Here is a 22,500-nt window from a genome sequence, read left to right as displayed (position 1 = left end):
GAATATTATATTAGAAGAATATTATGAAATGCTTATTTTCAACTTCATTCATTCATTCTCTTTTCGACTTAGTCCCTTTATTAATCTGGGGTCGCCACAGCAGAATGAACCGCCAACCCATCCAGCACATGTTTTATGCAGCGGATGCCCTTCCAGCCGCAGCCCATCTCTGAGAAACACCCATACACACTCACACTCATACACTATGAATAATTTAGCTTTCCCAGTTCACCTGCACCACATGTCTTTAGACTGTCGGGGAAACCGGAGCACCCGGAGGAAACCCACGCGAAGGCAGGGAGAACATGCAAACTCCACACAGAAACGCCTACTGACCCAGTCGAGGCTCGAACCAGCGACCTTCTTGCTGTGAGGTGACAGCACTACCTACTGCGCCACTGCCTCGTCCTATTTTAAACTTCTCAGACACAAATATCTTTAATAAATGTATAACCACATTAGTCAATTTTATTGTGAGTGTTCGTAAAATGTTTTTCAGAGTAAGAGGGTATTACAGTATAAAACGGTCTGCGTTTTCTGAGGTGATTTTCATTGTGCACTCCTGAGGATACCATAAAACAAGGCTGAATGCGACTTGCCATGACGTAGATTCCCATTCTCTATTTACCTTATTCTCCGCGTACGAGTGGGCGCAGCCATTTGAATCATTTTGGCTCAAGACTTCCGGTCTCATTCACTTCTATTCATTTTTAAACGTTAAAAACAGCTTGTTTTGCTGCTTGTTGTTGCAAACTGATATTTTGTTATTATATTATTCTACTTTGTCTGTATTGTCATGCAAACACTTGTTTGTGGAGTAAATAGTTTGACCGTTTTCTGCCGTTTATTATTCCTAGTCATTTCTCCCATAGGTAACTGAATCGGAAGTTCTAAAACAATCGCAAAAATGAGCGCACTTCCACATTGAAGAATAAGGTCAATAGGCGGGTCCAAAACACACATACACCTTGCTTATACTAGGCCCACACGGAATCTGCGCGTGCAGAAATCCGCAGATTTTTAGCCCATCATTGAGTCTAATTATTTACTTGTGTAAACGTATGTAAATTTATATTGATTCAGTTTTTAAATTAATTTCAGTAATATTATTGACTAATATAAAAGTGTTTATATGATTTATGCACAATGCAGTTTGTAAAGTAATATTTTCTGTCTTTCAGTAAATATATTATATGAGAGACTTGCTTTGTTTACCAAATAAGTGGATCTAGATGGATTTGCATTGTAAACATTTAATAAAAGTTAAAAAGCTATTCTTTTTTATTTTAAATATTAAGTTTTTAGTTGAGATTCTCCAAACAATTACACATAAATCCGCAGATTTTTTACAACATTTTCAGCAGAAATAGCTAAATATGTCCTCAGATTCTGTCTGGCCCTACTTATTACACACACAGGGATGCGCAGCAGCACACAAACATCTTTAAATATGACAAAATGGTAACACTTTAGTTTAAGTAGCCATTCCCATTAACTACTGGCTTATCAACTGCTTATTATTAAGATATTGGCTGTTTATTAGTACTTATAATCAATGATATTATTCTACATTCCTAGTCCTAGCCAGTGCCTGAATTTAACTACTACCTTAATAACTAGTCTTAGTTGATGGTTTGTTAATAGCGTGAACTGTATCTAGGTTAAAATAAGGTGTGACCAAAAATATATTGTGAAATACATTACAATAGAAAACAATTGTTTATATTAAAATAATGTTTCATAGTATTACTGTTTTACTGTATTTTTAATTAAATAAATGCAAGTGAATATGAAAGCACCTCAAAAAAATTCTATGAATATTTTAACCACAAATTTTCTGAACGTATTTGTAAAGAAAAATGAAAATGACATAATGCAGAGTCAATAAATGGATATTGTAGCATTTTTACATACATACACATACATACATACACACACACACACACACACACACACACACACACACATATATATATATATATATATATATATATATATATATATATATATATATATATATATATATATATATATATATATATATATATATATGAAATGGATTAAGATTTTTGTGTTGTTAGATATTAAATACTGGATAAAAACCCCTCAAAAACATCAAAATCTTAGCAGTATTTATCTGTAATTAGATGTTCATTACTGGGATGGGTAAATAACGGATGCACTACACAAACTGTAATAAATAAATAAAGAAACAAGCAAAACAAACACGTTATTTGAGTGTAATCCTCCATTTAGTGTGCAAAAATATATCCTCTGAATGATAAATCCACAACAACATCAAACAATGCTAAGAATTGACCTCTAAAATGTACTCTGCATAGTCTAAAAGATTTAATTGTGTAACAGTAGTTACTGATTCATGTGCACATGGTGTAATTTCAACTACACACCAGCAGAGGCTAATTGGCTCATGCTAAGTGTTTGGGTTTCAATTTGGCAAATAAAAGTTAGTAATGCTGGAATTCCATTCTGTACATAATTTGCACAATATAAATTATGAAGCACACTGTAAAAAAGCGTGAGGTTTGATTTCTAGTCTGGATTGTTTTGAAGTTTGAAGACGTACGACGTACTGTTTCTAGAAGGGATACAGCTGCGGCCTAAAGTTAACGATATTTATTTACATCATTTATTAAATTACCCATTAAATTGTATTTGATTAACGTCTAGCCCGTACCCCAAACCTCACAGTAATGTTTAGATATTAATTATTGTTGTACAGTGTCACAAAAATGATGCTATACTGATGTGTGTATCCGTAGCCGTATCCCTTGTAGACTTCACCGTGCTTTATGTGGATAAACACTGCCATCTGCTGCTCACTGTAGAACTCGCTGTAAAACTTCTCCAATATAAAGAGGACAATGCTTTTTTATTGCACTATAACATAAATACAATAGGGTAAAATTAACTAACAACTTTCACCTACATTTACAGCACAGAGCACAAATAATAATCAAATCAATGAGATAATAATACAAATAAATACAATTTAAAACAGAACAGACACGCAAACACCAACAAAAAATACACTACAGAGCCTTCTAATAATTTAATTATTTGTAAATAAACTAAACAGTCTTCTTGCTAATTTAAATTTTACCATCTTTAAAGATTTACAGTATAACTCAAATTATTTTAAGGCACTTGCATTTATAAATATTAAATTTCTCCTAAATTAGAATATTATTTAATACAAACTGAATAATATGAGTAAATGTGGGGCTTGAGATGAACAGAGGCTTTCAAACTGCAAAACAATAACAGTGTAACACGTTTTTGTCTCCATACATTATAAAGCATCCGGTTTATTTTTACTAAAAGTAATCATTAATTATGTTTTTTACTGGGATTTACAGATGAAGCACACTAAAATGTTATTTTGTGTTGTTTTAGATTATATACCAATAATTAAATAAATATAATACAATCTAGTCTGACATTTAAAACCACAATCTCCATATCTTGACATAATAAAGTATCTACTTTGGGATCACAGTCTTAATCTTAAGTCTTCATCTTTTCCATCGTCCTTCAAAACATTAGGTTTTATTTATTCCCAGCAAGTTTTAATCATTTAAATATAGCACAATCTACTATAATTACCTATTCCTAAAAGTTATTTCAACCAACTTTTATTTTGACAAGCACATTAATGTATACTCTTATATTTAATGTTTTCCATGTATATAAAAAAATACACTTTCATATATTTAATTTGATGTCGAAAGCAAAATGAGGCTCTAATCTTTAGATATACATACTGTTTTGCTGTTATTTTTATTTTTTCTTTACACTTTTTAATATTTTTATCATCAATAATGGCTGAATTGGCTATCCTGTATTGCTCTAAACAAACTGTATTGATGACATAATAAAAGTCACTATTTAAGGATCACAGTCCTAATCTTAAGTCTTAATCTTTGCCGCTGCTATCCTTCAAAACACTAGGATTTATTTATTCGGCAGCTAAAAGTTTTAATAATTTAATATATAGCACAATCTGCTGTAATTATGTATCCCTAAAAGTTATGCTGAGTTATGACAATAGCACTTTTTTTTTCACCCAAATTTTATTTTAACAAACACATATTATATTATATTATATTATATTATATTATATTATATTATATTATATTATATTATATTATATTATATTATATTATATTATGTTTTCAATATATGTAAAATCACTTTTGTATATTTAATTTGATGCAGAAACCAAAATAAGGCTCTAATCTTTAAATATATATAAATATATATGAAATGGATTAAGATTTTTGTGTTGTTAGATATTAAATACTGGATAAAAACCCCTCAAAAACATCAAAATCTTAGCAGTATTTCTCTGTAATTAGATGTTCATTACTGGAATGGGTAAATAATGGATGCACTACACAAACTGTAATAAATAAAAAAAGAAACAAGCAAAACAAACACGTTATTTCAGTGTAATCCTCTATTTCCACAACAACATCAAACAATGCTGAGAATAATCCTCTAAAATGTCCGCATAGTCTAATTGCAGAAACCAAAATGAGGCTCTAATCTTTAAATATATATACTGTATTGTTGTTATTATTATTTTTTATTATCAATAATGACTGGATTGGCTGTCCTGTGTTGCACTAAACTACATGTGTCTTAGATCATTTGTGTGGGTGGTTCATAAATTATTAATGCTGACATTTGTGTGTGGGTGTTGACATGGATTGTTTAATCCATGTATACCATGAAAGACTACATATATTAAGAGCTTAGCTTCTGTTTGTTTTTATCATTTATATATCCCAGCTGTAAAAGAAATTAATTATTGATTTAATTTAGTGCTGGTATATATATATATATATATATATATATATATATATATATATATATATATATATATATATATATATATATATATATATATATATATTCATAAATTCACATGCATGAATATAATTGAGAAAATGTTTATTTATATTTAGATAGATGATATAAATAATATTTAAACCTAAATATCTGTCACTGAATGGTTTTGTTTTTCATGTATGTGTGAATCACATATACATAATAAATATACTGTATATATATGTCAAACGAACTCTTATTTTGGATGCAATTAATCTTTGCCCAGCACTAATTTAAATATACTTTTTTTTTTAAGTCGTGACTTTTGAAAGGTTAAAAGTTTTGTTATAACCCCCTTTGACACTCCAGGGTTTTTCAATGAGTGCCCTATAAAGGGTTAATTCGCACTCAATAATAAATAAGTAGATGTATCAGAATGAGTGTGGGCGGCACGGTGTGGGCGGCACGGTGGCTCAGTGGTTAACACCGTCGCCTCACAGCAAGAAAGTCACTGGTTCGAGTCCCGGCTGGGCCAGTTGGCATTTCTGTGTGGAGTTTGCATGTTCTCCCCGTGTTGGCGTGGGTTTCCTCCGGGTGCTCCGGTTTCCCCCACAAGCCCAAAAACATGTGGTACAGTTAAATTGGGTAAGCTAAATTAGCCGTAGTGTATGTGTGTGAATGAGTGTATGGGTGTTTTCCAGTACTGGGTTGCAGCTGTAAACATATGCTTGATAAGTTGGTGGTTCATTCCGCTGTGGTAACCCCTAATTAACAAAGGAAAATAAATGAATGAACAATAAAGGTGTTGTCTAACATAGTTGTAAATGGAGTGTCACATTGAATGCTGATGCGTGCGTGTGTGTGTGTGCAGATGTTACTGAAGGTGAAGGAGAGCGAGGTGGAGTTTCTGCACAAGGAGATCAGCTGTCTCAGGAAAGAGGTCCAGACTCTTATTAAGGTGGGTCTGTATGTGTAAACCTTGTATTCCTTATGTTCTGGGGACCAAATGTCCCCACAAGTATAGCAATACCAGTTTAATTTTACCCTATGAAGAAAATGGCTCATTATTCACACAGAATGAAGTATTTTGAAAATGTAAAAATGCAGATTGTTTGTGTGAGGGTTGGGTTTAGAGGTAGGGGGTTATAATATATAGTTCAATAGCAGGGGCGTAGCAACCGGGGGGAGACGGGGGGATATGTCCCCCTCACTTTTAGAGGCAGACCATTTAGAAACAGGTGATTAATATTTATATGAATGTATGATCTCATACAGCCGTCCCCTTCACTTTTAAAATGTCCGCTACGCCCCTGTTCAATAGAAGCATCATGTCTATAGGATGTTCCCTTAAAAAGAGCTGTACAACTGTGTGTGCATGTGTGTTTGTGAATTGTTGAGACAGTCAGTATGCAATCAAAATTAATATTATTTACTCATAATCATAATAATTCAGAAAAGGTTTGTAGTTATTAAGGTTTTTTAAAACGTTATTCATATTTTGATCACACTTTACCATGTAGTAACCTGAAGTAAGAATGAACATTATGTGTACAGCATTTATTAAGTTATTAAGTTCAACATTTACTAATGCATTATTAACAGAGACTCCATTGAAAAAATACACTGGTACAGTAAATGTTCATATATTAAAGACATGGCACAGAACAATGTGATTTAATGCAGTGCTTCTTGTCTGATCTGAGACCCACCTTATATAGTTTCTCAATCAGGCAGTGAAGATCAGTGTAGCAATATTATAATGGCATGACAGTTCACCGGAAGTACTTGAGCTCGCTTGCTGAAAATTAAAAGTCTGTGCATATATATCCCATATTAATATACATTATAAAATGTGATGTTTGTACCTGCAGGAGAATGAAGCGTTGGGCGAGCGCTATAAAGAGGTCTATGTGGAGCTGAGCGAGTTAAGAGGCCGCAGTGAGAGAGACATCAACGCACTTAAACAACACCTCAAACTCACCGACGCGGCTCTAGAGGAGGGCCGTCTCCTGGGCAACAGCGACAACCAATGAGAGCACAGCATCACCTCACATGCAAACATTAGCACTGGGACGCTTTCTGTTATGCGGAATTCATTTTTGTTAGAAACTACAATGGTGCTAAATATGAATGAATATCGCAAGCTATTACAGCAAAATATGCATTTAAACATGCCTCTGTTCGGATTGTTGGGAGTATGAATTTTGATTGCAATGTGAAAATAAACACACAAAACACATTTGTGCCCCCGGACCACAAAACCAGTCATAAGTGACCATTTTTGGAGGATTTAAGAGTTTTGACATGGAAGCTGAATAAATAAGCTTTCCAATGTTGGATAGGACAATATTTGGTTGAGACAACTATTTAATATAAATATGCATTATGGGGATGAAAAAAATTGAAATATTAAGAAAATCTCCTTTAAAGTTGTGCAAATGAAGCTCTTAGCGATGAAAATTATGAATCTAAAACTAATATACTGAAGAAAATGTATAAAATATACTATTGAACAAGATCTTTACTTATTATTTGAATAATTTTTGGCATAAAAGAAAATGGATAATATTGTACAATGTATTTTGGCTATTGCCACAAACACACCTGCGCAACACAAGTCTCCAGGGTCACATTTATAACAAAAACACACAACAGGCTTAACAGTCGAGCAATTTATTAAATATAAGAGAGGCAAAAGATGAGGTCAGCCTCAAAATATATTGTCGACAATATTTGGAAACATAAAAACAGCATTTAACATTGGCTTGTGGACATGGTTAGTGTAATGCAGAAATGTAAACACACAAAAATATGTGTTGACAATCTTCATTATTGCATAAATATATATATCCTGTTTATCTGCACCAGGCTCCATTCAGAAGACCTTCAGACTGATGCACTGAAGAAGAAAACAGAAAATAAACACTGAAAGCTGCTTTTACACTGTAAAGCACCCTGTAAATGATTTAAACTGAAAGTACCTTCACTCAGTCATCATCATCATCGTCATCTGGGACGAAGATTTCATGTTCCTCCAAAAGAGCAGCGAAATTTTTACTGATTAAAGTCCCGACGTAGAGGAACGGGACCACTACTATGGCCATACGGGTTAAGCCGAACGGAACCTGCAGAGATATTTAAAAATATATATTAAATTATACCTAATAATAAAAATAATGTGTATTAACCTTTTAGTAATAAATATTGAATCATTAAATTGACAACTGTACACGAAGTACTTCCTCATTTCATAAATTATGTGGCGCTCCAACAATATGATTGGCCGTCAGTCGCGTCAATCAAGCCATTCTTAATTTCTATTGGCTAGCAAGAATGCCAACTCAAATTACTGCGTTCCTTTGGGAGCCTCCAGCTGCAGTGTTTAGATATGAAAAACGTACCTTATCTGGTTTAGGAAGGACACGTCCTGTTGTGGATGACACGGCGGTTCGGCTGAGAGTCGGTCCTGTCACATTCACCGATTTTTGATTAGCATTGCGGCTCAATGTTAATGTATTTTTTACGAAAAAAGCCCGAGAGAGACGACCCACCAGCGACGCCATGTTTCCTGCTTGTGCGCTGTAAAGACACGCCCAGTGGACACGCCTTCTTTGGGTTTATAATTAGAGGGAGGGGTACTAGAAGTGTATATTTTTGTTTTATTAAATTGTCAATGTAATTATTAGATAGTATTATCGAATAATATTGATACTATATTACAATAATAATGTCAATAAAGTTTCCTAATGACTTGCCAAACTCTGCATGTTTATATTTAGATCAGAGTAAATGTCTAAACATGACACATTCAATGGGATGGGAGGGATTCTGCGCAAACATTCGTCATATATCAGCTATTTCAACATACACACCCTTCAGATTAGAGGTCTAAGGTCATCCAGCCTACAATATGTGATAAAGCCCGACAACAACAACTGTAACACGCAGAATGGCGATCTTTACAAAAGAATTTAACTACTACTACTACGAATGTTAATGATTATAAATTCATTTAATCAATTAAAAATAGTTTGAGGTTTGGTCTTTATTATTATTATTATTATTATTATTATTATTATTATTATTATTATTATTATTATTATTATTATTATTGTGTCGGTTCATTCCATTGTGGTGACCCCTGATAAATCAAGGACTAAGTGGAAGTAAAATGAATGAATTAATATTATTGCAAAATATACAAGAAAGTGACGATGTAAAATAAAAATAAAGCAATACATTTTTTTTTATTATTCACTAAGGTAAAAATAAATGTAAATTACTTAAAATTTTTACTATTATCAGAAACTATATAAATAAAAACTTTGTTACAAGTAATAGTTTTGTACCCAGTGAGAATGCGTTAACAAAAATGACTGGAAGAATATAATCGATTTTATTCACAGAACGTAGCATAACACCCGCCCTCGTTTATTTGACTGACAGCACTTTTGGCCAATCAAAACGCTCAAAGAAGATAGCAGAGCCAATCGGCGAGCTGCTCGGGCAAATCCAAAGAGCTGGCAAAAATCAAAAATGGCGCCCAGCTCGAAATCTGAGAAAGATGACAACAAACAAAAACAGCAGAAAAAACACAAAGAGCACATCATTAAACTGCTGACGCGCGGACGGGTAGGCACACCGAGGGAACATAAGCTAGAAGTTACATTTATATCGTGAAATGTATCTTCCCAATAGCGCAACGTAGATAATCTTGTGTGTGTTATTAGCATATTTAGCTGTAGCCTCATTAAACGCCATTATGTGTCTTATAGAGTTCATTATCTGTACATATGCACATTTTAAATATGTATCTGTAAAAACTACACATTTAGTTGAAGCATATGTTTATTTGGGTCAATAATAATGACGAGAATAGCATACAGTTGTCACATTAATACATCTGTCAAGATTAAGATGTCATTGAATAAGCAATTATTACACGTTATTGTTCACTGACATAACTCACTCACAAATGAAATAGCGGTGCCAGTCCTAAATCCCATCTCGTTTTATACTAATATGCTTATTCTTAACATAAATGAAAGTTAAACAGGCTTCAGTTATGTTGACTAGTGGAAACATGTTTTTAAACTGGTTGTCATAAATGTCAAGGACATCATATTTATCAAAAAGACCCTTGAATAGGGCTCGGCGATATCTCATCATATCACACACAATAAGTCATCTCATATCCTGACTGTATATATCACTGTAGAGCATGTTTGCTGTTATTTCAATCAATTAATTAATATGTATTGACCAAATAGAAAGCACGTTTTTTTTTTGAAATGCATTTTAAAATATATAATGTGCCAATTCATATACAATTATTTTTCTTTAATCTAACTAATGATTATAGGCCCAACAAAAAATACTGCTAAATAAAAAGCTAAATGTAAACATTGTACTTCCAAGTGTGCAACTTTCTCTTCATGCTGTTATTCACTTTTTTACGTGGTGTAAGATTGAGCTTATTCGAATGCTGAAATAGTTTTACAATAATCTGTGTGTTTTGCGGCACCACAAAAGAAATATGCCACAATAGGCTCTTTAGTTCATTATATTACAGAGTCCTTCCCTCAAATCTGTAACTTTGTCTCCAAAGTCAGCCTGAAGGCTAATATGAGTGTATTTGTGGCTAATGTGGCTGTATAAAGATATTGACTCTGTCTGTCAGCTGTATGGACAGCTCTCTCAGCGGCTCTTCCGGAAACTTCCTCCACGTGTTTGTGTCCCGCTGAAGACCATCGTCAGTGAGGAGTTTCTCAGAGCCGGGTGAGGAGAACATGCAACTGTCTGTCTGTCTGTCTGTCCATCCGTCTATCTTTTCTCTGTCTGCTTGTCAGTTTGTCCGTCTGTCTGTCTGTTCATCTGTCTCTCTCTCTCTCTCTCTGTCTGTCTCATTTTCTGTTTGTATGTCTGTCCATCTGTCTGTCTCTCTGTTTGACTGTATGTCCATCCGTCTGTCTGTCTGTCTGTCTCTTTTTCTGACTGTCTGTCCATCTCTGCATCTGTCTGTCTGTCTATCAGTCTGTCTGTCCATTTATCTGTTCATCTGTGTCTGTCCATTCGTTTGTCTCTCTCTTTCTGTCTGTCCATCTGTCTATCTGTCTCTTTTTCTGACTGTCTGTCCATCTCTGTGTCTGTCTGTCTGACTGTCTGTCCATTTATTTATCTGTCTGTCTGTCTGTCTGTCTGTCTGTCTGTCTGTCTGTCTGTCTGTCCATCTCTACATCTGTCTGTCCGTCTGTCTGTCCATTTATCTGTGTCTATCCATTTGTCTGTCCCTCTCTTTCTGTCTGTCTGTTTTTCCTTACTGTCTGACTTTCTGTCCATCTATCTGTCCAGCAGTGTCTCTGTCCATTTATCTGTCTGTCTGTCTGTCTGTCTGTCTGTCTGTCTGTCTGTCTGTCTGTCTGTCTGTCTCTCTCTCTCTCTCTCTCTCTCTCTCTCTCTCCTCTCTCTCTCTCTCTCTCTCTCTCTCTCTCTCTCTCTCTCTCTCTCTCTCTCTCTCTCTCTCTCTCTCTTTCTCTCTCTTTCTCTGTCCCTTTTTGTGTCTGTCTGTCCATCCATCCATCCATCCATCCATCCATCCATCTATCTATCTGTGTCGCTGTCCATTCATCTGTCTCTCTTTGTCTGAGCGTCTCTCTGTCTGTCTCTTTTTCTGACTGTCTGTTTGTCTCTCTGACTGTCTGTACTGTATGTCCGCCTGTCTATCTGTCTGTCCATAGGTCCTATGCCAGTGACCGTCTGCCTCTGTCCATCTGTCTGTTTTTTTAAGAAGAGGGTTTTAAACTTAAATCAGTTGTTTACTGTATTTGTTTGCCTTTTGTTTTTTCAATCATGCAGTAAATTTTGGAAATAAATATAATTATATTTATCAGCTAATATATATCAGCTGTTGGACTCCAGACCTAAAGAGGTGTCTGTTATATTAAATGGTGTTAATCAAAAATTCCATTTCGGTGCATTTATACTTAATGTAAATATAATAGGGTACACTGACGTGGTGGAGCAGTAGGTAGTGCTGTCACCTCACAGCAAGAAGGTCCCTGGTTCCAGCCTGGGCTGGGTCAGTTGGCGTTTCTGTGTGGAGTTTGCGTGGGTTTCCTCCACAGGTGAATTGGGTAAACACAATTGACCGTAGTGTATGATGTATGATAGTGTATGTATGTGAATGAGAGTGTATGGGTGTTTCCCAGTGATGGGTTGCAGCTGGAAGGGCATCTGCTGCGTAAAACATGTGCTGGATAAGTTGGCGGTTCATTCCGCTGTGACAACCCCAGATTAATAAAGGGACTAAGTGGAAAAAAAATGAATGAATAATAGGGTACATACCTTCTATCTATCTATCTATCCATCCATCCATCTCTCTGTCGGTCTGTCTCTGAGAGATGTGAATGCTGTGTGTGATTGTTCTGTCTCTTCTGCTGTCACAGGCACATCTTCCTGGGCTTCACTAAGTGTGGCCGGTATGTTCTGTCCTACACCAGCGACTGCGGAGAAGACGATGACTTCTCCTTCTACACCTATCACCTGTACTGGTGGGAGTTTAACCTGCACAGCCGCCTCAAACAGGTGAAATGGGCCAACTCTGAGCCTATCAGAGCTGTGGATTCAAAGCTTTTTGATTCAAATGGCTCTCGCTGTTTTTGTGGGTCTCTTTAAATGCGAATGGCATTTTAAAGCTAAAATGGCAATTTGGCTGTCAAGAAAAAGTCAATTAAATGATAAGGGTTTGAGTGATGCTTATTTACTTGTGACATGACTGATAAAATCTTGCATTAATATAGAGCATGGGTTTTATAAAATGGTAAATGACTTCAGATGTTCAATAACAAATGGGATGTAAATCAGTATATCTTTCATGCTGATTCAGAGTTTTATTAATAAAAGATAAAAACGTATCTGTATATACAGTTGAAGTCGGAATTATTAGCCACCTTTGAATTTTGGTTTTCTTTTTTAAATATTTCCCAAATGATGTTTAACAGAGCAAGGAAATTTTCACAGTATGTCTGATAATATTTTTCCTCTGGAGAAAGTCTTATTTCTTTTATTTCGGCTAGAATAAAAGCAGTTTTTACATTTTTTAAAAACCATTTTAAGGTCAATATTATTAGCCCCTTTAAGCTATTTTTTTTCAATAGTCTACAGAACAAACCATAATTATTCAATAACTTGCCTAATTACCCTAACCTGCCAAGTTAACCTAATTAACCTAGTTAAGCCTTTAAATGTCACTTTAAGCTGTATAGAAGTATCTTGAAAAATATCTAGTCAAATATTATTTACTGTCATCATGACAAAGATAAAATAAATCAGTTATTAGAGATGAGTTATTAAAACTATTATGATTAGAAATGTGTTGAAAAAATCAAACAGAAATGGGGGGGGGGGGGGGGGGGGGGGGGGATTAAACAGGGGGGCTAATAATTCTGACTTCAACTATATATATATATATATATATATATATATATATATATATATATATATATATATATATATATATATATATATATATATATATATATATCTCCTCTTTTTATAATGTACGTATATATATTTTTCTCTCATTTTTTAGGTTCATCATGTGCGTTTGTTTGCCGGTGAGGACATTTACAGTGATCTCTATCTGACTGTGTGTGAGTGGCACAATGACCACTCCAAACTGGTCATCTTCGGCTTTAAGTAAGATTTAAATAAATGCATTTAAATACAGATTTTCTGTGCAAATGACTTCTTTCAGTTCAATTCGAAAGAGCTTTGACTTGACAAGTATTGCCAAAGCACTGCAGAGTACATAAACAGTCAATAAATTAATAAAGTGATTATATAAAACACACACACATATATATATATATATATATACTGTACATATAGAAAAAAAGACAATACCACACAATTAGAATTCTGATAAATGCATTTACACATAAGAAAGAAAAAAAACTAATGAGAGGATTCAAAAGATAATGAAAGAGAAAATATATATAAATATTATTGCTAAAATATAAGAAAATAAAACTACATTCATTCAGATGATTTGCAATAGTATTTCTGGCTAGTTCTTTCTTTCTTTTTTCTTTCTTTCTTTCTTTCTTTCTTTCTTTCTTTCCTTTCTTTCTTCTTTCTTTCTTTTCTTTCTTTCTTTCTTTTTTTCTTTCTTTCTTTCTTTCTTTTTTTCTTTCTTTCTTTCTTTTTTCTTTCTTTCTTTCTTTCTTTCTTTCTTTCTTTCTTTTCTTCTGACCATTGTAATCAGTCTCTCAGTTTTTAATTTGTCCTATTTGTATTTTTGTTATTGTAGCAAATAAAAAGGCGAAATATATTTGTTTACAGTTTCCACTATAGAAGTTCAGACAACTGCTTCTGAAATGCTAAAAAGACTGATGGTACCTCAGCTAATCTATAACAGCAGAGTTCATTGGGTATGTAAACACATGTTCTCTGTCATCTGTCAGCACACGCAGCTCCAGTTCAGCACTGATGAACATGATGATGAGTGACGAGAACAACAGAGACATTTACATCACCATCACCTCCATGCCTCCCGCTCAGCCGTGCAAACAGTGCTGTCCCGTGGCCTCCACCTCCCCATACGCACAGTTACACGTTCAAATAAATTCCATTCTAGTTCACTTGTACAGCGCTTTTGATAATAATGATCGTTCCAAAGCAGCTTTACAAAAAGCTAAAAGGGGGCTCAGTCAAATAACAAGAAGTACAATTATACACAAAAGCGGCGACCCCAAAAGATCCAAAGAAACATGAATTTATTACTTAAATCTAAAATACTAAAATCTTCTGATGAAGTGCTGGTGCACTCGAAACATCACACGCTTTGTGATATCTTTTTTATGGTAATACATTTAGCTTTTGGTGTTGTTGCCTTTAGATATGTTTTTTTACCTACTAAAGAATCAGAATCAGAATCAGAAAGAGCTTTATTGCCAGGTATGTTCACACATACAAGGAATTTGTTTTTGTGACAGAGCTTCTACAGTGCAACAGGATAACAGAGACAGGACAAAAAAACAGATAATAAATATATTTAAAAAAATAGAAGTAAGTAGTTAATGCAAATATACAGATTGACAAGTGTGTGTACGTGTTTAATACTATATACAACGTTATATGTGCAGCTGTTATGTGCAAATTGGCATGTAAAGTCTGTTAAATAAGTGTATATGTGTATAAAAGTGTATGGCAAATAGTGATGTTGGTTCCACAATTATTATCCTCAAGTGTTCATGAGATGGATTGCCTGAGGGAAGAAACTGTTTCTGTGTCGGGCTGTTCTGGTGCGCAGTGCTCTGTAGCGTCGACCAGAAGGTAAAAGTTCAAAGAGGCAGTGTGCTGGGTGTGAGGGGTCCAGAGTGATTTTGGCAGCCCTTCTGCTCGCTCTGGATAAGTACAGTTCTTGGGGAGTAGGAAGGGTTGTACCAGTGATTCCCTCAGCAGTCCGAACTGTTCGACGTAGTCTTTGGAGGTCGTATTTAGTAGCTGAGCTAAACCAGACAGTTATTGATGTGCAGATGACTGATTCAATGATAGAGGTGTAGAACTGTTTCAGCAGCTCCTTTGGGAGGTTAAACTTCCTCAGCTGACGAAGAAAGTACATCCTCTGTTGAGCTTTTTTGACAAGGGAGTCAATGTGAGTGTCCCACTTCAGGTCCTGAGAGATGGTGGTGCCCAGGAACCTGAATGACTCCACTGCTGCCACAATGCTGTCCATGATGCTCAGTGGGGGGAGAGCAGGGGGTTTTCTCCTGAAGTCCACTATCATCTCCACTGTTTTGAGCGTGTTGAGCTCCAGGTTGTTGTGGCTACACCAGACAGCCAACTCCTTAACCTCCTGTCTGTAAGCAGACTCGTCACCGTCCTGAATGAGGCCGATAAGTGTGGTGTCGTCTGCAAACTTCAAGAGCTTCACAGAGGAGTCTTTTGATGTGCAGTCATTTGTGTACAGATGGACATTATTACTACATTACAGAAATCTGGAAACTTAATGAGTTGTGTATAGGGTGGATAGTGTTTAAGTTATGAAATAAAGTACATCTAGGAGGTTAATATCGCAGAATGCAGCCTGACGTAAAGAGGAGCTCCATTATTTAAGACTGAAGGGCTTTATTCTGTGAAAACAACCATCCTGGATGTACTTTATCGCACTTATTACATGTCTACTTGCAACAACACATAAAAATTAGACACAAAACAAAACAGCTGATGAAGTATACACTAACCTGTGCGTTGTACAGTCACAAGATGGCGCCAAACAGTCAAAAACGCAAGGCTGACAGAAACTAAACCCAATGATGATGTATTATTCGCAAGATGTCGTTGTCTTGTTTTGGTGTTAAATGTTTAAATGTGTTTCTCTGGTGGTGTGTGTAGGTGGAGAGTGTTTGGAGCATGGTTACGTTCTCAACGCTCGATATCAAGTGGTTTATCCGTTCCCGACGTTCCAGCCAGCGCTGCAGCTGAAGAAGGACCAGGTGATCCTGCTCAACACCAGCTACTCTCTGGTGGCCTGCGCCATCTCACTCTGCACAGGTACTACTTCATCTGTCACTCAAAGTTTGCATGATCTGGAAGCTGCAACCATTTTTTTGTACTGTGACTTCAAGGAGAAACGGTATATTAAATGAGGAAACAGTGGGTGTGGCTTGTATTTTCTACTGTGAGCTGATTGGATGTAGTAAAGTAGGCATTTCATTCAGAAAGATTGGGAATGGGTTTTGGGAGAGTTATTACAACCTAACAGACTCCTCCTGCTCACTATTTCTGTTTGTTGTCAAAACTGACAGCTGGAGGGGCGTGGTTAAGTATTTTAGCCACGCCCCAATACTTCAGACAGACCTAAACTGCATCCCAAATGGCACACTATGCACTCATGCACTATGTACTTACTCATTTACACACTCAATAGCACAGTATATGTATGTAGTGTCATCCCAATTGAAACACTAATAGTTTTTTTACTAAGAGGAAGTTTAAACCGTTTCCCTGATCATATTTGTCAGTTGCCAAATCAGTGAAATAAATGACTGAACTACCAAATAATACCTGCCATGAGTATAACCGCATTCACCATTGGGAAGTGGTATAATCACTCTCGCAGGAGAATTTTGCTTTCACATCCAAAATAAATAAACTAATCCACCGATAGCTCCGCCCCTTCCGTTACATGAGCAAAGCAGAGGCCATTAGGTGCGTGAAGTGTCCATCATTCCACACTTCTTATAATGGTCGAATAAGTGCATCATCCGGGAAATTAAAGTTCTCCCCGTGTTGGCGTGGGTTTCCTTCGGGTACTCTGGTTTCCTTTTCATATCAATCCATAGATTTTCAATGATGTTCAAGTCTGGGGACTGGGATGGCCATTCTAGAACACTGTATTGTGTCTGAGCATGAATTCCTTGGTAGATCTGGAACTGTGCTTTGGGTCACTGTCCTGCTAATGGCTCGTTTCCACTGACTGGTACAGAATGATATGGGTCGGTGTGGATCACCTTTATCAGGCTTGCGTTTTCACTACCAAGGGTACCCTTATGGTGGGCGTGGTGTGTGACAGAGAGTATCTGTCGACGTCATTCTCACTCGAATAAATGTCTACAGTAAAGCCGTACAGGTCGTTCACAAATCATGAGAAGCACTTCTCACAAAACAGATGCTTCATACACATAAATACTTGTGTATAAATGTTTATTACTAACTTTTCTATGAACATGAGTTGATTATAACTGCAGATCAATGAAAGTGTGAAATAGCCTACTGTAGCGTCTGCGATTATATAAAATAAATGAAAAAATGCAACCTACATGAATGCATACAGACCCTTACCGTCTCCGATATGATACCAACTACAGAACAACTACACATAGCAGACATTTAGTCCTTATTTGAGTTCAAAAACAGCTCAAAATACAGCCCACAGTCCGAACAAACCTCTAATCTGTGTCTTTATTCTCCACCAGCACATGTAGCCTCTGTTAGAGAGTAATTCTGTCATTCCGAGTTCATAATAGTCCAAAAGGCGATGATAAACGTGGCAGTTTGTTCATGATTCAGGTTGCTTGCTCCTGTGTTTTGTCAGACTTCTTTTTTTTACGCTTCACTCTCACGTTTGTCCTTTTCTTTTTTGAAAGGGTCAGACGTCGAAGACACTTCAATAATCACACACACGCTATTATCATCAGCTCAAGAAGTTCGTTATATCAAATACAGACACGATCGCGAGCTCCCTGGAGAACGTGAAACCGCTCGCACTTTTAGACGGCCTCGTAAAACAACAACAGGACACGGCAGATTTAGTTCTTCTTGGCTTTGTGGCTGTACATCAAGACAACGACAAGGTTTGTTTGAGCTCGGGTCATCCATGGCTCATTATTATATAAATATAGTATTACGGTTTAATGTCTCGGAATGTATTTGAACATGGCGGTTCCTTTGTTTTCATTCTGGCTAGCTCCATGAGATCGTGACGTATCTCTGTAACAAATCAGCGTTCAGCTGCGCGTGTAGCTCCACCTTTTGGTACCCTTTCTTGTGTTTGGTACCCTTTCGAAAGGGTGCCAAAAAAGTGGTACAGTTCGGTTCGGTACGCATTTAACGGTGGAAACGGCCATAAAGGTGTACTAAACCGTACCGTACCACACCGTGCCATAAAACATCCAACCCTTCATAATTTCAACCTCTTGAGTGATTTCTGAACATTGTTCTTAAGAATATGCTGATACTGGGTGGAATTCATGAGACCTTTAACTCTGACAAGGTTTTCAGTACCTGTGCTTGCAGTAGGGAGCATGTTCTTCTCCTGGAATGCTGTGTTCTTCTTCCATCATGCAAAGTGCCTATGGTTGTGGCATCTGTCCAAAGTATATTTTTCCAAAATGATTCAGACTTGTCCAGATGAGCCTTTGCATACCTCAAACGACTCTTCTAGTTGGCAGAATGCAGAGTGGGCTTCTTCTGCATCACCTTCCATTGAGCTGTTATTTGGGAAGAGTGCGCTGAACTGTGGAACGATGTACAATGACATTATCAGCAGCAAGATGTTCCTGTAGCTCTTTGGAGGTGGTCTGTGGTTTGTTTATGACCATTCTAACCATTCTTCACCTTTGACTTTCATCTTTCTTTTGCAAGGACTGTTCCTGTGGCCTTCCATTTTCTTACTATATTTCTGACTGTGGAGATGGAGACTTTAAACCTTTGTGATAGCTTTTTGTATCCTTCTCCTAATTCATGTTGTCGAATGATCCTAGTTTTTAGGTGATTGGGAAGTTCTTTTGAGGTTCCCGTGTTGCTACTTTCAGGTTCAAAATAAGGAGAAGCACAACTAGCCATCAGCTATCTTAGATATCCTTTTTCATGATTGATTGCACCTGTGTTGGAATTGTTAAGGCTCACTGAGTCAAGCTGCGGTCACACTGGGCTTTTCTCCCCATAGACTTCCATTCATATGCACGCGAATACGTCAGACCGGAAACGCAAAGTCATGCGTCAAGTTTCGCATGTCGCTGCGGTGCAAAGTTCAAGCTTGGTGAACACTGACCTGAAAAATCGCATCACTTGACTGCATGAGACCAATCGAGAATCAAAACAGGACCTCTCTGGACAGAAATTTTAAACATGGACCAATCGCTCGCTTTTTAATGTCTAATCATCTTGTTTAATCCCGCCCCTTTTCACAGCGACAGAATTTTGCACACACAAACTCCAGTGTGACCGCAGCTTCACTCAAATCAATGTTGTTTTGTAATCAATCAGCATTAAGTGTCTACATCAGGGTTGCCCAAAGTTGGTCCTGGAGGGCCGGTGTCCTGCAGAGTTTAGTTCCAACCCCAATTAGACACACCTGAACCAGCTAATCAAGCACTCCCAGGTATACTAGAAACCTCCAGGCAGGCGTGTTGAAGGAAGTTGGAGCTAAACTTTGCAGGACATCGGCCCTCCAGGACTGAGTTTGGGCACCCCTGCTCTACATAGTCTACATTTAATTTTTTTACTATTTTACTAAAAATTATTTTAAGTAGTTGTATTGTTTTTCATGCTGTAATCTCATTTAAACAGTTTGGGGTGCATTTTCTATAATGTGCTAATTGTATTTTAGCATAACATTTTTATAATTGACCCTCTATTTAATTTTTATGCGTTTTAATCTTTCTAGGAGACGGCCAACAGGAGAGTCAAAACAATCAGATTCTGTACCGAAAGAGAGAACCTTCCTCCTCTTCCTCTTCTGCTCCTGCTGGTCCCACATCTCCATCCCCATCCTCTTCAGCTTCGTCTCAGGGCTCACCTGACCTCCGACACTCAAAAACTCACGTGACCCCGCTCTCCCCCAGCCAATCACAGGCTGCCGTTTGGGCCAGAGAGTTTGCTGCCGACATCTTCCGCAGAGCTCAGGCTGGAACGAGGGAACCCGAGCGATGCAAAGCCAAAGAGAAAGAAGAAGAAACAGACACTCAGAGACGCCTCCATGATCAAGAGCGCACGAGAGAAAGTACCAGGGAAGTCCCGGGACCTTCATCTTCCTCCTCGGGACAGAACCAGAGCTCAGTGGTGGAAAGCGGTGTGTGTAATACAGTCGTGTCTCCTAGATCCACATCTTCCGTCTCATCTCTGTCTCCACACGAACAGGAGCCTTCATCATCCTCCTCTTCCTCATCAGAGCCTGCTTATGTCAACTACACCACGCTCCGATACAGACTCCCACAGGCCACCGCGGCGGAGCAGACCAGCGGTACTGCATCCCATTTTATTCATTCCTTCATAATGTCATGAAAAAGAGTCAAAAGAGTCATTTGTTTTGAATCAGACTAGAGTGGTTGTTCCGTATGTTTTTGATTCACTAAAAAGAATTGATTCTAAAAGTTTGAATCAGATGACACTGGTTGTTTTTTATTTATTAAAAGAACAGGTTTGTAAGAGTCGTTTGTTTTGGAATCAGACTACATCCCTTGTGTCTGATGTTTTTAATTCACTAAATAGAATAGATTCATAAGAGTCATTAGTTTGTGAATCAGACTATTAGTGTTGTTTCAAATGTTTTTGATTCACTAAAATAATTGATTCTAAAAAGTTTGAATCAGATGACAGTGGTTGTGTCTGATGTTTTTGAGTCATTAAAAAGAGCAGGTTTATAAGAGTCATTTGTTTTTGAATCAGATGACATCGCTTGTGTCTGATGTTTTAACTCACTACATAGAATTGCGGTGAATTGAGTCATTTGTTTGTGAATCAGACTGTAATAGTTGCTTCATATTTGTTTGATCCACTAAAAATAAATGATTCAGAAAAAGTAATTTGTTTTAGAATCAACTGACACTGGTTGTGTCTGTTGTTTTTGATTCTCTAAAAAGAACAGATTCATAAGAGTCATTTCTTTTGAATCAGACTACACTGCTTGTGTCTGTTGTTTTTGATTCACTAAAAAGAAGAGATTTATAAAAGTCACTTGTTTTTGAATCAGAATACACTGCTGGTTTCTGATGTTTTTGATTAACTAAAAAGAAAAGATTCTTAAGAGTCATTTGTTTTGAATCAGACTACACTGCTTGTTTCTAATGTTTTTGATTCACTAATAAGAAATGATTCACAAGAGTCATTTGTTATTGACTCAGACTACACTGCATGTTTCTGATGTTTTTGATTCACTAATAAGAAATGATTCACAAGAGTCATTTGTTTTTGAATCAGACTACACCTCCTGTGCTGAATGTTTTTGATTCACTGAAATGAACAGATTCAAAAAAGTCATTTGTTTTTGAATCAGACTACACCACTTGTTTCTATTGTTATTGATTCACTGAAAACAACTGATTCATAGGAGTCATTTGTTTTTAAATCTGACCACACTGCATGTTTTCGATTCTCTAAAAGAACTGATTCAAAAAGAGTCATTTGTTTTTGAATCAGGCCACACCTCCTGTGCTGAATGTTTTTTGATTCACTGAAAAGAACTGATTCATAAGAGTCATTTGTTTTTTTAATCAGACTACACTGCATGTTTCTGATGTTTTTTGATTCACTGAAAAGAACTGATTCATAAGAGTCATTTGTTTTTGAATCAGACTACACTGCATGTTTCTGATGTTTTTGATTCACTAAAAAGAACTGATTCATCAGAGTCATTTGTTTTTAAATCAGACTACACTGCATGTTTCTGATGATTTTGATGTACTATAAAGAACTGATTCATTTGTTTTTTAATAAAGCCACACCTCCTGTGCTGAATGTTTTTGATACACTGAAAAGAACAGATTCAAAAGAGTCATTTGTTTTTCAATCAGACTACACCACTTGTTTATATTGTTATTGATTCACTTAAAACAACTGATTCATAAGAGTTCTTTTGTTTTTCAATCAGATTACACTGCATGTTTCTGAAGTTTTTGATTCATTGAAAAGACCTGATTCAAAAGAGTCATTTGTTTTTAAATCAGACTACACCGCTTGTTTCTTTTGTTATTGATTTACTTAAAACAACTGATTCATAAGAGTCATTTGTTTTTAAATCAAGCCACACCCTCCTGTGCTGAATGTTTTTGATTCACTAAAAAGACCTGATTCATAAGAATCATTTGTTTTTGAATCAGATTACACCACTTGTTTCTATTGTTATTGATTCACTTAAAACAA

The 22,500-nt window shown here is 36.3% G+C and overlaps 3 protein-coding genes across 4 annotated transcripts in view; 2 read left to right on the top strand and 1 right to left on the bottom strand.

Annotated features, from left to right (window-relative positions):
- LOC130223919 (TRIO and F-actin-binding protein-like) overlaps positions 1-7,115 on the top strand; it is a 28,662-nt gene extending 21,547 nt beyond the window's left edge. Inside the window, exons 11-12 of the mRNA XM_056456434.1 lie at positions 5,726-5,812; positions 6,726-7,115. Coding sequence (XP_056312409.1) covers positions 5,726-5,812; positions 6,726-6,887 — 249 coding nt within the window. The 3' untranslated portion in view covers positions 6,888-7,115. The remainder of the gene's footprint in view (positions 1-5,725; positions 5,813-6,725) is intronic.
- Positions 7,116-7,511: 396 nt separating this feature from the next.
- Positions 7,512-8,453, bottom strand: smdt1b (single-pass membrane protein with aspartate-rich tail 1b). Of its 2 annotated transcripts, none has more exons than XM_056456436.1 (3): positions 8,256-8,453; positions 7,836-7,979; positions 7,512-7,738 (listed from the first exon to the last, which is right to left on the bottom strand). In XM_056456436.1, the coding sequence occupies exons 1-2, from the start codon at positions 8,415-8,417 to the stop codon at positions 7,842-7,844; spliced, it is 300 nt and encodes a 99-aa protein (XP_056312411.1). In that variant the 5' UTR covers positions 8,418-8,453; the 3' UTR covers positions 7,512-7,738; positions 7,836-7,841. The 2 variants fall into 2 exon arrangements, with proteins under 2 accessions (XP_056312411.1, XP_056312410.1); XM_056456435.1 differs by having other exon boundaries at positions 7,512-7,753; positions 8,256-8,452.
- Positions 8,454-9,378: 925 nt separating this feature from the next.
- dcaf15 (DDB1 and CUL4 associated factor 15) overlaps positions 9,379-22,500 on the top strand; it is a 17,734-nt gene continuing 4,612 nt past the window's right edge. The window contains exons 1-7 of the mRNA XM_056456433.1: positions 9,379-9,486; positions 10,535-10,632; positions 12,300-12,438; positions 13,445-13,551; positions 14,319-14,450; positions 16,238-16,410; positions 20,027-20,602. Coding sequence (XP_056312408.1) covers positions 9,391-9,486; positions 10,535-10,632; positions 12,300-12,438; positions 13,445-13,551; positions 14,319-14,450; positions 16,238-16,410; positions 20,027-20,602 — 1,321 coding nt within the window. The 5' untranslated portion in view covers positions 9,379-9,390. The remainder of the gene's footprint in view (positions 9,487-10,534; positions 10,633-12,299; positions 12,439-13,444; positions 13,552-14,318; positions 14,451-16,237; positions 16,411-20,026; positions 20,603-22,500) is intronic.

Source organism: Danio aesculapii, chromosome 1 (genome assembly GCF_903798145.1).
Source record: "Danio aesculapii chromosome 1, fDanAes4.1, whole genome shotgun sequence".
NCBI classification, from domain to species: Eukaryota; Metazoa; Chordata; class Actinopteri; order Cypriniformes; family Danionidae; genus Danio; species Danio aesculapii.
The sequence above is the reverse complement of the archived record's forward strand: the minus strand, read 5'-3'. Positions and strand labels throughout refer to the sequence as shown.

Bases quoted from the DNA above. Each gene is read 5' to 3' on its own strand.
- smdt1b (XM_056456436.1), bottom strand. From the start codon at position 8,417: ATGGCGTCGCTGGTGGGTCGTCTCTCTCGGGCTTTTTTCGTAAAAAAT. The intron at 7,980-8,255 runs GTACGTTTTTCA...ATATCTCTGCAG, and splicing joins TCCTTCCTAAACCAGATAAG to GTTCCGTTCGGCTTAACCCG.